The sequence below is a fragment of the Balaenoptera musculus genome, chromosome 11 (genome assembly GCF_009873245.2).
Source record: "Balaenoptera musculus isolate JJ_BM4_2016_0621 chromosome 11, mBalMus1.pri.v3, whole genome shotgun sequence".
Lineage (NCBI taxonomy): Eukaryota > Metazoa > Chordata > Mammalia > Artiodactyla > Balaenopteridae > Balaenoptera > Balaenoptera musculus.
In genome coordinates, this window is record NC_045795.1 from 7571049 (window position 1) to 7586360 (window position 15312).

At 42.5% G+C, this 15312-nt stretch overlaps 1 protein-coding gene across 1 annotated transcript in view; it reads left to right on the forward strand.

The window, feature by feature from the left end:
* Positions 1 to 289: 289 nt before the first annotated feature.
* Positions 290 to 15312, forward strand: part of LOC118903488 (N-acetyllactosaminide beta-1,6-N-acetylglucosaminyl-transferase-like) — a gene marked incomplete at its 3' end in the record, with an annotated part of 37160 nt that continues 22137 nt past the window's right edge. The window contains exons 1-2 of the mRNA XM_036868625.1: positions 290 to 833; positions 1128 to 2601. Of these exons, the coding sequence (XP_036724520.1) occupies positions 1662 to 2601 (940 nt within the window). The remainder of the gene's footprint in view (positions 834 to 1127; positions 2602 to 15312) is intronic.

The following is a 15312-nucleotide window of genomic DNA, read 5'->3' on the forward strand; positions in this document are numbered from 1 at the left end:
AGTGCAAGAGGGTTCCCTTTTCTCCACACCCTCTCCAGCATTTGTTGTTTGTAGATTTCCAAGTCTCTCTTTAAAGCCCATGCTCTGCTACCAAATAGGATGTCATTCTAGCATTTGTGAGGAAATCTAGAAAATACAGGAAAAAGTGGTAAAGTTGTACCAAGTCCACAGTAGTCATCTTGGTGTGGTGAAAATATACTGGTTAGCAGAGACATCAGTAATTATAGGGGAGGGATCAAGAAATCTTTTCTCTCAAGAGCCAAAGAGTAAATATTCTAGTCTTGGGTGGCCAGATGGTTTCTGTTACAACTGGTCAGCTCTGCTGTTGCCATGGGAAAGCAGCTATGGACAATCTGTAAACCAATGCCTATGTTCCAATGGCATTGTATTTATGGACACTGAAATTTGAATTTCATGTATCATGAAATATTCTTTTTCTTCAAATTTCCTTTCAGCCATTCAAAAATGTACAACAATTCTTAGCTCACAGGCTGTACAGAAACATGTGGCAGGTGGATTGGCCCTCACCCATGATGCCCATTGTAGTTTTGTCCACCCCTGGTATAGAGGGAAGAAAAATGACTAAACTTAATTTAATGATGACCGCCTAACATGAGCGAGGTGCCTAAAACCCAGTGATCAGTAGAGAGAAATCGCTCTCCATAAGCTAGTGGTGGGGCAAACAGACAAGCAAAGAGAGGGGCACCAAGTCCTAGTAGAACAGGTGGAAGGGTTCCTAACCCAGACTTGGGAGGGCAGGGAAAGGGTGCCACACGGGGGGCCTGATCGACGGGAGGAACTCGTCAAGAAAAAGGGGGGAGCGAATATTCCAGGTACAATATTCTCGACCCTATTGGGGTTGAGACCTCATGCTACCATGAACTCATTATTGACCCTCAGGCAAGTCAGTGCATGTGTGGGCTTCAATCTCCTCTTGTGCAAAGTGGGTATAACGTCCATGCTCACCTCCCAGGTTGTCAGTGAGAAAATGGAGCCAAGAGGGTGATAGAACATCAGTGACAGTTCATTTTCAAGATGCTCCATTTGTGACTTGAGCGAGCTGGTCTGAAAAAACTGCAAGATGCCTTCCAATCCCGCATCTCTGAATTCTTGATTTTTATCTTTAGGTAAAGAGAAACCCTGCTCTTCAGCAATTCTGGGAGCTGTCAACATTAATATCAGTCACTGCTGGTGGTGACCTGCCTCACAACAACTGATATGGTCCCAAGTTGAAGAAATATACCGTCCCTTGTGGTCAAACATTATGTCGGTGATGGTGATGGTGATGGTGTCCCTCTCTGGGGTAAAAGGGCTGTAAGACGGACACACGTTCTACCCTCCCCCCCGCCCCGGGGGAACACCCTGAGTCGGCAGCCGTGACAGATTTGTTAGGGTCTTAACTTGAGATTGACCTGGACCAAGGTACCTAACACTGCTCAGCTCTTGCTCCGTTGGCCCCAGTGGCTCATGTTCTCAGATCCATTCAATCCCTTCATCGTTAGAGAAGAACTTCAGCTTGTGGTTGATCCACTGTCCCTTAAGTGAGTGGCAGTATTTCTCTTCTTGCTCAAAATAAGAAGTGGGAGTAGATTCCCCAGCAGTCGGGGGATGGACCTGCAGACTGACTTCAACAATGATATGAAGTGACAAACACAGAAGAGATGGTAGGAAACATGAAGCTGAAGGTACTCAAGTTTGTTGTAGGGCTTATAGCCATTTCTATAACTCTTTTGTTTCTCTATACCAACAATTTAGTCCTGCCAAAATACCTGCCAGTGGGGAAAATCTCAAACTCTTCAGTGCTTGCAGAAGTCTGTGACATGATTATAACAGGAAAGAAAATCTTGGATGGAAATATACCAATGACACCACTGACACCACTGAGAAACATAACTTGCCAACAGTACTTGACCCAGAATCACTACATAATGAAACCTCTGTCCAAAGATGAAGCTGAGTTCCCTTTGGCATATGTCATGGTCATCCACAAAGACTTTGATACATTTGAGAGGCTTTTCAGGGCTATTTACATGCCTCAAAATGTCTACTGTGTTCATGTGGATGAGAAAGCCACCTCTGCTTTCAAGGATCCGGTAGGAAGCCTGCTGAGCTGCTTCGCAAATGCCTTTCTGGCTTCCAAGAGGGAGTCTGTGGTCTACGCAGGACTTTCCAGGCTCCAGGCTGACCTGAACTGCCTGCAAGACCTCATAGGCTCGCAGGTTCCGTGGAAGTACACCATCAACACCTGCGGGCAAGATTTCCCCCTGAAAACCAACAGGGAGATCGTTCAGTATCTGAAAGGATTTAAAGGGAAAAACATCACCCCAGGGGTGCTGCCTCCTCCTCATATTATCAGAAGGACCAGATATATGCACTTGGAGCAGAAATACCAATTGTTTTCCTTCATGCTGTGGACTTGGATAAGAAAAATGTCTCCTCCCCATAATCTCACCATTTACTTTGGCTCCAGCTATGTAGCCCTTACAAGAGAATTTGCTAATTTTGTTCTCCAAGACCAGAGGGCCATTGATTTACTTGGGTGGTCAAAGGACACCTACTCTCCTGATGAACATTTCTGGGTGACACTTAACAGGATTCCAGGTATGCGGAACTTGATTTCCATTCTACATAAAGTCTGGAAGCATTGTGTGTGTGTGTGTGTGTGTGTGTGTGTGTGTGTGTGTGTATTTTACACTTTGAAAATATCTTCAATTGCATTATATATATTCACCTATGTTTCCAGCTTTATGGACACCCTGTAGACTGTTTTGTGTGTCTGTTTCAATGGAATTCATATAACGTAAGTTACAGTTCTTACATTTCAGTTCTAAGGCTCTGTCTTTGTGACTCTGAAGGACAAGCCTTTGGGGGTGGGACTCAAGGTAAACAGAACTTTGCACTTCCACATTCCGGCTTTTGCTATTCTGCTTTTATTTTTTTTTTAATGTTATTTTTTTATATTTATTTATTTATTTGGTTGCGCCAGGTCTTAGCTGTGACAGGCAGGCTCCTTAGTTGCGGCTCCAGGTCTCCTTAGTTGCGGCTCCAGGTCTCCTTAGTTGTGGCATGTGAACTGTTAGTTGCGGCATGCATGTGGGATCTAGTTCTCTGACCAGGGATTGAACCCGGGCCCCCTGCATTGGGAGCATGGAGTCTTATCAACTGCACCACTAGGGAAGTCCCCTGTTATTCTGCTTTTAAACACCAGAGTTAACTCCATTAACTGCCTCTACCTTAAAGAGAAGGAGAGGATTCACACTAGTATGCTTCCAGGCAACTTTATCCTCCTGGGAATGGAGAGAGCGGTAGGAAGGGGCCGATTTGCTGGAAAACTACTGGAGGGAGGAGGTTGGGAGGAGATGGTTTTCTGGAAACATTACCTCAGCTTTTTAATTGAAGTATAGTTGATTTACAATGTTGTGTTAGCTTCTGGTGAATGGCAAAGTGATTCAATTATATATATTCTTTTTCAGATTCTTTTCCATTACAGTTTATTACAAGATATTAAATATAGTTCCCTGTGCTATGCAGTAGGAGCTTGTTGTTTATCTATTTTATCTATAGCAGTTGGTATCTGTTAATCTCAGACTCCTAATTTATCTGTCCCCTCCCTTTCCCCTTGGTAACCATAAGTTTTTGTCTGTGAGTCTATTTCTGTTTTGTAAATAAGTTCACTTGTATCACTTTTTAGATTCCACATATGTGATATCATATGATATTTGTCTTTCTCTGTATGACTTACTTCACTTAGTATGATAATCTCTAGATCCATCCTTTTTGCTGCAAGTGGCATTATTTCATTCTTTTCTATGGCTGAGTAGTATTCCATTGTATATATGTAACCACATGTTCTTTATCCATTTATCGGTTTTTTAAAATAAATTTATTATTTATTTATTATTTATTTTTGGCTGCATCAGGTCTTCATTGCTGCTAGCGGCTTTCTCTAGTTGCGGCGAGCAGGGGCTACTCTTCATTGCACTGCACGGGCTTCTCATTGCAGTGGCTTCTGTTGTTGTGGAGCTTGGGCTCTAGGCATGTGGACCTCAGTAGTTGTGGCTCACGGGCTTAGTTGCTCCACAGCATGTGGGATCTTCCCGGACCAGGGCTCGAACCCATGTCCCCTGCGTTGGCAGGCAGATTCCCAACCACTGCACCACCAGGGAAGCCCTCCATTTATGTGTTGATGGACATTTAGGTTGCTTCCATGTCTTGGTTATTGTAAATAGTGCTGCTATGAACACTGGGGTGCATGTGTCTTTTCAAATCAGAGTTTTTGTCTTTTCTGGATATATGCCCAGGAGTGGGATTGTAGGATCATATGGTAACTCTATTTTTAGTTTTTTAAGGAACCTCCATACTGTTTTCCACAATGACTGTACCGATTTACATTCCCACCAACAGTGTAGGAGGGATCCCTTTTCTCCATACCCTCTCTAGCATTTATTATTATTTGTAGACTTTTTTTAATGATGACCATTCTGACTGGTGAGAGGTGATACCTCATTGTAGTTTTGATTTGCAGTCTCTAGTAATTAGCAATGTTGAGCATCTTTCCATGTGCCTACTAGCCATCTGTATATCTTCTCTGGAGAAATGCCTATTTAGGTCTTCTGTCCATTTTTTGATTGGGTAGTTTGTTTTTTTGTTATTGAGTTGTATGAGCGGTTTGTATATTTTGAAAATTAAGCCCTTGGGACTTCCCTGGTGGTCCAGTGGTTAAGACTCCACGCTCCCAGTGCAGGGGACCTGGGTTTGATCCCTGGTCAGGGAACTAGATGCCACATGCCACAACTAAAGATCTGGTGCCACCAAATTAATTAATTAATTATTTTTAAAAAAAGGGAAATTAAGCCTTTGTTGGTCACATCATTTGCAAATATTTTCTCCCAGTTCGTAGGTTGTCTTTTTGTTTTGTTTATGGTTTCCTTTGCTGTACAAAAGCTTATAAATTTGATTAAGAAACATTACCTCTATTTAATCCCCAGTAGCATTTTAAGATCTAGTAATTTTGTACTCAATTAGGCTACACTTACGTTTTATATTTCCAGAATCTAGCACAGTGCCTGCATAAACTAAGTGCACAAAAAATGTTTGTGAATGAATGAATGAATCATTTGATTGGGGTACATGAGATTTCTATTTCTAAAGGTTTTTCAAAGCATAGCAGTTATTAGTATGTTGTTTCATTATGTGATATACTTACTGGTGATCATGAATTTTCATGTCTTGTTAAGTCATTAGTATCCATGCATATCTTAGTTACAACTTTTAATTTCTTACTAAAGGACAGTGTTTCTAATTAATGGTTTGCATTGTGTTCCTCAGTTCCCTTCAGTCAAAGGGAAAATGTTTCCAGAATTTAACAAAGTACTTGGCACCGTCTGGCATTTAAAATGTGCTTTATTTGATTAGTCACTCCACACAACATTCCTGTGAGAAATGAACTTCATTCGATAATATGCAAAACTGATAATGAAGCCCTGGACCAGTTAGAAAAGTGATGAGGGGGGCTTCCCTGACGGTCCAGTGGTTAAGACTCTGTGCTTCCACTGCAGGGGGCGCAGGTTGGATCCCTGGTCGGGGAACTAAGATCCCACATGCCTCGAGCCATGGCCAAAAAAAAAGAAAAATTTTGAAAGGTGATGAGGTCATTCTGCAAGTAGTTTCTATGAAAATCCATCTTCCAGAATTAAAGACTGATCTACTAAGTACATTCAGGTTTTGCCAAACACACAGCTATTTTTGTGTCTTCCATACTTTTTCAGTCTGGGCTGTTGATGGTCATCTGTTGTAAAGAAGGTCTTTCCCCATCCAGCTGGCCAAATAGAGAGTAGACATCGAGTTCCTCGTAGACTGTGAGCTTTGAGAAGAAATGCGGATGCTGCAGTCCAGCACCCGGGGATCCAAAAGAGTAGGGGATCCATTTCTTGGAACTCTGTTCTGATTGAACAGCATATTGCAACCGGAAGGAGGGGGCTAGAGTCTTGCAGCACGTAATTCTCTGTGATCAGAAGCTCAAGGTCTCCCCTGGCTGGGAACACTCGCTGTAGCAGTGACCATGAGTTCCTGTAACTTCAAACTCAAATCAAGGACTCTGTGGGGAGCAGAGTGGAGGAAGGAAAGAGCAGAAGTCTAGAAAGGTGAAGAGCTCAGTTGGCACTGGGATTGGACCCTTGTTTTACCTTCTCCTCGTGACACCCAACCTCCCAAATCCAGCCAAAACTCAAACCTGAGGCCTTTCTGAGCAGAAGCATGTTAGACTGTGAAAACCTCTGAGGTTCTTGGGTTCAGCCTCCTCCTGTTAGCCTTTGGCATTGAAAGCCGAGGGTTGTCAGGTATCCTTTCAAGGGCAAGTGCAGCTGGAAAGGGCTTTGGAGGCACAGAATCTACTTAACGCTGAAGTACTCTTCATCTGTCAGCTCTCTGCCTCAGCTTTGTGTTGCCCCAATGATATCTAGTTGACTGTTCTGAAAAGAACCAGTTTTTTTTTGCACTTTCCTACCATTCTATTTGCAGTGATTTTATGTTAAAGGATTGCAACCCTCCTCATTTCCTCTCTTCACTCTTTTCTTCCCAATGGCTTTCCCTCAAGGTATGAAATTAGCTCTGATGTCTCTGGCAAGCCCCCAGCTGGGTGCTTTCTGTATATTACTTCTGGAAACCTCCAGCTGCACCAGGAGGTCGATGTTGGAAAAAACTCAGGCTCAGAGGTGTGGGTGATGTGGCTGGGAGGAAGCCCCCATTGGGGACCCCGAGTAAGAACAGGGGTTGTTTTCTCAAATTCACCCCAGCGGAAGCTGTGAGGTGTGAGATCAAATCACTGGTTCAAGGGCTCCTGGCTGTCAAGAGTGGCTTTGGCCCAACTGGAGATCTTCTGACACACAATCCAGGCTCTCTCTCACCACCCTCCTGGGCTATTTTAAGTCCTGTTGCTTCCAGCTATTTCCTGTGGCTAAAAACAAAAACAAACAAACAAACAAAAAACACAGTGATGATGAGAAAACAGGGTACAGAATTTAACATAGTAAGTACATAAATAAACAGAGAAAGAAGATGGAGGGAGAAGAGAGCCTGGGCAGAGAGGAAGAGCTGGAGGCGTCCAAAAAGACAAAATGTCACGTGCACTTAAAACCAATTTAACCCAAGCTGCTCTTTCTCTGTGACCTCTGTGGACGCTGAGAAAGTTTCCATTTGGTTTCCCTGGTTTCTCACTTGGGCACAGAGGTGATGTCATGATGAAATGAATACTTGAAAAGTGCTTTGGGTACCACATGGCCCCAAGAGTAAGACAAGCGTGATGCACAGTGTACCCACATTGGTAGAAATGGAACCCTTTTCTTCTGCTCCCTTTCTACAGTCAGTTGTTGAGATTAAACTCTAAGCGCAATTTTCTTAGTGGAATAAAAATTAGTTTATGTCCTGGAGTGAGAATGTATAAGAGTGTACGTTATATAGAAATAAGCAAGCATAGGTTGAATTCTGGGACATCAATGAGCACCTCACCACTTACAGAGCGGCCAAGCCACAAGTCTGTGTTGGTTGCCAACTTCTTCAGGATTCTATCCTACCCGATCACTGCCTCCAACTTAGAATTTGGGGTATTAATTTTGATCTAATGTTCAAGCTGGGATAAAGGAGCACGTCTTTTTTTGTTTGGTCACTCGTTACCATCCCCTTCTACTATTTTGCACAAATGGCAAGAGCGTTGTACCCAGAATTTAGAAGAATGATGAGTGGTATATTGCAAAAGGTCCTCAGGAAAGTCAGGAGGGTCCGGAGAACCAGCGTTTCCCACATGACCACAGGGAGAGTAAACATCAGACAGCACTGGGGTGATGCACAAAAAAAGATTGATACTAATTCCTGTAAAAAAATGGCTAGTATTGCCAAAATCAAAAGACCCTTGAAGCATTTCAGGTGAGGTGCAATTAAGGACCCCACTGCAGCAAAGTGCCGACTTGCAAACGTTCTTTATCCTGTAACTTTAAACTCAGGGAGCTGTAAATTCAGGGCAGAACAGGCAAATTATTAGAGATGCTTTTATGCATGAAATCTCTGGAGGGATGGAATTGTGTCAAGAATGAGGAGATAGCTGAAATCAACAAAGGAAGAGTTGATGTAATCATCTGAATATATTAGGAGAAAAAGTTGTAAAAATTATTCAACTAGTTTAGAAAGCATAATTAGGCACTGATGCCGCCATTTATTTATTTTATAATTTATTTTTTTAAAGTATTTATTTATTTATTTGTTTGTTTGCACCAGGTCTTAGTTGCAGCAGGCGGGCTCCTTAGTTGCAGCATGCGAACTCTTAGTTGCGGCATGCATGTGGGATCTGGTTCCGTGACCAGGGATCGAACCCAGGCCCCCTGCATTGGGAGCGTGGAGTCTTAACCACTGCGCCACCAGGGAAGTCCTGAGGCCTCCATTTATTCATCCCTATAGTTGATTTCGTTTCATGTGGGCAGTGGCTGCCTAGAGAGATATTACAAATAAAACAAAAATTAACAAAATTTTAGTCATCATTTTAGAAAAGATTGCTCTCGTATGACTACTGTATTGAAGAAATGATTTGTTCCAAAGAATTCTAGGTAGACACATGAAAGATAGTTATGTAAATAGATATTTGAGTTGTTTGAATTCATTTTGGGTCCTACAGACCAGTCTGTATTCACTTGAATCATATTGTATGTAGAATCTGATTCCTAAAACAAGTGAAGTCTGACCCCTTGGCTCTGGAAAGCTTCCCTAAGTCCTTTCTAATCATCACTTCCTATGCTCCTGAAGATCATGAAACAGAGCTGGCAACCATCTCGTTAATGCATTAGCTTTCAGGTGGGGTGGGAAAACAACAACAACAAATAATAACTCCAGTCTTGTGTTCTAAGGTAATGGTTGTGAAGACGATGTCCAGTGAAAACTGAGTAGCACGATGGAAAATGTTATGCTCTGACAGGAAGTGCAAAACGCAGGATGCAAACTTGCATCTCCCACGTTCTTGGTAAAATCAGAATGTGTGTATCTATGGACAAGAGGGAAATAAGAGCACAGGACATGAAAGCACTGTGTTCACAAACTATCTGTAATATTATGTTGTCTTTATAATTAAGATGTGTTGGAAAAACTAGGTACTTTGAACGTCCGCACATCCACAGATACAAATAGAGATCACAGATGACAAAATATAAATCACAAGTGTAGGAATCTCACAGTAAGGTGATCAGGGAAACAGGGAATGCAAAATAGAGCACTTGATCGATAAGTATTTGATTGCCTAGTATGTGCAGACAGTGATGGGAGCCAGAAACAGATGAGCCACCTGTGAGCCCAGCGCTGACAGCCCCTCCACGTGTGTGTACAGTGTGCTTTCATCCCCGTGCAGCTGACTACCAAATAAAACAAAACTGACCAGAGTTATCCTAGATGTATACTACTTGGCATGGGCTCACAGAGGGAGGAGTAGGGAACACTAAGAAGATTTCAAAGGAGAGATGGTAACTGTGTCATTTCCTTGAAGTGAGTGTTGGGGGGAGGGGCTTTTGTTTATTCTTCTCTCCCAGCCCTGATCTCACGGGCTGCAGGTTGAGGTGGCTTGAAGAGAGCGCGGAAACCTAACCACTAGATCACGAGGGCCAGCAGGCTTGAAACAGGACCTCAGTCCTTGTCTTCTCTGAAGAAAGAATTCAGCACAGAGACAAAAGGTAGTGAAGCAGGTAAAGCGTTTATTAGAAGAAAAGTATGTGCAGAAAAACATGCAGGCAGGCTCAGAGGGAGAGTCATGCTTTGGGGGTGGCAGGAATTACTCATATGGGGGCAGTTTTATGGGTTCCCTCTGGCCAATCATCTTGCTTTGTCTTGCTTCGTGCCCAAACTGGGTCTGACTCAGGGCCCTGCCAATGTGCCTGCACATCTTTTAGCCAAGATGGATTCCAGCACGAGGGTCTCTGGGAGGTTGGCAGGACATATTACGGGCTAGCGCCCCCTCCCGTTTTTTGTTTTTGTTTTTTGTTTTTTTGGCTGCACCACACAGCATGTGGGATCTTAGTTCCCCAACCTGGGATCGAACCCGTGCCCCCTGCAGTGGGAGCGTGGAGCCCTAACCACTGGACTGCCAGGGAATTCCCACCCCCTTCCTTTTTTGACCCCTGAGGAAACTTTCTGCACATGTGTAGTCAGGGAGGTGTCCTTGACCTCAAGAGTGAAGAATGTGGTTGTCTTATCTTTTTACTCAAGCAGAGCTCAGCTCCTCTCTGCTACTGCCTTTTTTTTTTTTTTTTTTTTGGCTGTATTGGGTCTTTGTTGCTGTGCGCAGGCTTTCTCTAGTTGTGGCGAGCAGAGGCTACTCTTCATTGTGGTGTATGGGCTTCTCATTGCGGTGGCTTCTCTTGTTGTGGAGCACGGGCTCTAGGCGCATGGGCTTCAGTAGTTGTGGCATGTGGGCTCAGTAGTTGTGGCTCGCAGGCACTAGAGCTCAGGCTCAGTAGCCATGGCATGTGGGATCTTCCTGGACCAGGGCTCGAACCCGTGTCCCCTGCATTGGCAGGCGGATTCTCAACCACTGCGCCACCAGGGAAGCCCCTCTGCTCCTGCCTTTATTTTACCTTGAAGCACCAGCATCTCAGCCTGGGGCCCAGCTATCTTCTATCTCCGCCTCATTCATTGCTGGGCAGGCCATGAACCCTTGATGCGCTTTCTCACTGTATTCTCACAACTGACCTATGAAGGTGATAAAATTATTCTCATGTTTTAAAGATAGGGAAACGGAATGGTTTATATATATGAATCTAAGAGTTTGGAATGGTTTATATATATGAATCTAAGAGCCTCTCTCCTTAAGTTCTAAAACATCCCAAACTGAGATGATTCTTCTCTCCTGCCTCTCCAGGCTTCAGGCTGGTCTCCCTGCATCCTACCTGAGCTAGGGTGAAATAAACTTGACATTCACTAACTTCAGCTTTAGCAATTTGGGGGTTACAATGGGCTTTCAGTTTTGGGGGGGGTTGGGTGTTTTTTTTTTCATTAGCCTTTATTCATCATAGTGTAGCAAGTTAGGTGGGGAGGTTCGCTTGCTAATGTGCCTTTTTAAGGACCTTACCTCGTAGCAGAGAAAATTAAGTGCTGGAAAGAATGGCTCAACAGCTAGTCATATGCCGTGCTTTAATAGCATAGCCAGCCAATATGGAGAGGGGGGCGTGTGTGGAAAAAGGCAGGGTTAAGTGATTAATTTTTAAGCACTAAATATTTATTGACAGAATATCTCTCCAGGCAGTGTTCACATGCTTAGAACCCACGCTTTTAACTTGGCAGTGCTGTTTAAGCAAACAAACTCAGTCAGTTGAACACAATGATTAACAGGAAGTTGGAGCTGACACAGTTGCCAACCTTTTGGCCAGGAGAGGAGGCTGGGGTTAAAGTCTTAGAGCAATGGCTTTCAGAATAGTCAGTTCACCCCTTGGCGATTTTCCTGTAGGGAAACGTGGACACATTGGAGTCAAAACCTCCCTGAGGCAACTTGTTTTTATGTAGAAACAGGTTGCAGGAAGGGGGCGTGGGGACTGAGCAAAGCAAATCCCAAAAAGTTACTTCAGAAATGTGAGGAGGAAAGGTGGAAATGCAGTGCAGTGGCAAACGAGGAGAAAAGGAAGACAGAAAAAAAGGACAAGCATGCTCAACTGGAAGGTTACAGAACAGCCGATCAGAACTGCACCTACCAAAAGGATGGTTATGGATTCTGGAGAAAATGTAAGTTAACTCTACCTATGCTCTGATCAGATCCCAAGAGACATTTTACTCATTTCCTGGTTTTGAATGATGGGCTCTTGGAAGCAGTGTCTTTTTTGTGTGTCTCTGGTCACTGCTCTGATTTTTGTGTTTGTTTACAATAATGAGTTATGGGAGAATAAAAATTTCCTGGGAGCATCTCTGTCCAATGCTTCGCTATTAGCAGAAGTCTGTCGTCAGATTTTTAAGGGGAAGGTTTTTTACCCAACAGAGAATGCATTGAAAACTACTACCCTCAGTGAACCTACCTGTTACGAGTACATAGCTCAAAGTCACTACATAACAGAAGCACTCTCTGAAGAAGAGGCCGACTTCCCTTTGGCTTACGTGATGGCCATCCACAAAGATTTTGGCACTTTTGAGAGACTCTTCAGGGCAATTTACATGCCCCAAAATGTCTACTGTGTTCATGTGGATAAAAAGGCAACAGATACATTTAAAGATGCAGTGAAGCAATTACTGAGCTGCTTCCCAAATGCTTTTCTGGCTTCCAAGATGGAGCCCGTGGTCTACGGTGGGATTTCCAGGCTCCAGGCTGACCTGAACTGCATCAAAGATCTTGCAGGCTCTGAGGTTCCGTGGAAATATGCCATCAACACCTGTGGGCAAGATTTCCCCCTGAAAACCAACAGGGAGATCGTTCAGCATCTGAAAGGCTTTAAAGGGAAAAACATCACCCCGGGGGTGCTGCCTCCCGGTCATGCTATTGGAAGGACTAAATATGTCCACCAAGAACTATTGAGCAAAAAAAATTCCTACATGATTAAAACCGCGAAACTGAAAACTCTGCCTCCTCACAACATGACCATTTACTTTGGCACTGCCTACGTGGCCCTCACGAGGGAATTCGCTAATTTTGTCCTCCAAGACCAGCAGGTACTTGACTTTCTGTCCTGGTCCAAGGACACCTACAGTCCTGATGAACATTTCTGGGTCACACTCAATAGGATTCCTGGTATGTATGTCTCTTAACTTTTGTTTTTATGAATAAACATTGCGTGGCCAATACTGAATGAACCACTGAAAAATAGTAAAAAAAATTAACATTTTTAAAGATCTTTACAGTTTCAACTATTCATTAGAAAAATCTTTACAGCAGCTCTGCTCACAGAGTGGGTGATATAACTCATCTCCATTTTACAGATGAAGAAACTGAGGCATAGTGATTAAGGCAGAGGCAGAGACCGACCGACTATCTGACTTGACTTTGCTGACATACCAAGCTACCTTTCTGAGCCCATAGACCCACTTCGAATATGTGCTGTAGTCTTGAGACATGGCAAGGAACTGAGGAACACTGACTGGCAAATGAAAGATTAAACACAATTCTCCTTTAAATGTGATGGTATTTAAAATCAGGCATAAATATGATAAATTAAATTTGAGTGGCTATTTGAACACTTAAATAATACCTTTGCCCCTATTGAAGCTCCAATAGCTAAATTCAGATCATTTCAAAATGAGAGCAAGATACAACTTTAACAATTTTCATTTGCAAGTTCTTTCCTGGAACTGAGTCCGAAATTTAGAGCATCTTAAAGATTCCTAGACCAGTGCCTTTATTTTATAGACAATGAAACCAGTGTGGTTATATGATGTGCTCAAATTACCCTGCTAGTAAGCAAACATGCCAATTATAAACCAGGTTGCCTAAGCCTAATGTTCCTTTAAGGTGATTTTCAATTCGGTCTCAGTTGTTCCTAAACTAACTCCACATTTCCTTGGTCCAAGTTCCAAATGACTTGAATAATCTCCAGTTGTTTACAGTGAACTAATTCAGTTCTGCTAGTTCAATTTGAAATAAAAATTCAGATTCACAGTTCAAAGGAAAACTAACTTGAATCAACATGAGCATCAAGGTCATGGTTTCTTGAGATTAGTGGTTCAACCCTGGATACATATTACAGTCGCCTGGAGCTTTTAAAAATACATTTCCTGATTTCCTGGGTAGATGTGGACTTCAGTATTTGTTCAGCCTCCAGGAAATTCTCAGGAACAGCCAGGGCTGTGAACCATCGTGGATGCTTGTTTTTGATGTTTGTATACAAAGCTTCCTAGACTTAGAATGCTTTTTTTTTTTAATTAATTAATTTACTTTTTTCCTTGGTAATACTTGGCAAAATTGTGAAAACAGAAAAATCCACTGGGGAAAAAGTAGTTGCAAAAGAAACAACATACAGCCAGGTTAATATCTTTAACACATAAATACATCTCACAAATAGGAAAAAGGAACACATCAGATTAACCATGACATGTAGAAATACATATGCTAAACAATCATATACAAATGCTCACCACCAATACAAATTAAAATAAATGATTACAATTCTTTACTTCTCAAATTGGTGTTAAAAAAAAAAAAACCTAACTCCAGGATGGGCAATGAGTGTTCTGATACAGACCACTAGAAAAGTATAAACCTGCACAGTCTTTCTGAAGGACAATTTGGCACATATATATCAAACGGCTTTGAAAATGTTCATATCCTTTTACTTAATTTTACTCCTAGGGATTTATTCTTAAAAAATAAACAGAGATAGGGAAAAGATTAATTTAAAAGTATTTTCATCATAGTGTCACTTATAATAGCAAAAAAAGAAAAATATTCTAAAATCCTAGTAATAGAGGATTGGTGCAGGCATGAAATCAAAGGAAATACAGCTACTTAGAAGGCAGCTGCGATGGAATGCTTTTTAAATCTGTGGTTTTCCCAAAGCGGGAAGGGGTAATGTCCTAGTGATGAAAGAAATCAGGACAGGACTTCCCCGGTGGCGCAGTGGTTAAGAATCCACCTGCCAATGCAGGGGACACGGGTTCGAGCCCTGGTCTGGGAGGATCCCACATGCCGCGGAGCAACTAAGCCCGTGCGCCACAACTATTGAGCCTGCGCTCTAGAGCCCGCGAGCCACAACTACCGAAGCCCACGTGCCTAGAGCCCGTGCTCCGCAACAAGAGAAGCCACGGCAATGAGAAGCCCACGCACCACAATAGAGACCCAACGCAGCCAAAAATAAATAAATAAATTTAAAATAAATAAATAAATATAACTGTTAAAAAAGAAAGCAGGACAAGGACCTACTGTATAGCACAGAGAACTATACTCAATATCTTGTGATAACCTATAATGGAAAAGAATCTGAAAAAAAGATATATATGTGTGTATATATATATGAATCACTTTGCTGTACACTTGAAACTAACATTGTAAATCAACTATATTTCAATAAAAATTTTTATTTTTTATTACTTTTTTAATTAAAAAAATATAAAATGACCTCTTTTGGCAGAGATCATGGTCAAAAAAGAAATCAGGGCTCAAGAAATTGAAGTGGGGAGTCATGACCATTAAGCTGTTTATATGGGATTGTAGTACCCAGAATGAGGGAGGTAAAAGCCCCTCTTCTCACTTTTGTGTTGCTTGGACCACATACGTATTGACCATTCAGGTCTGGGCACCAACCTGTAAAGGGAGACATTGACAAAGCAGATTCCAAAGAGAGTAGCCAAGAAGGTTAAAAGGCCAGACCC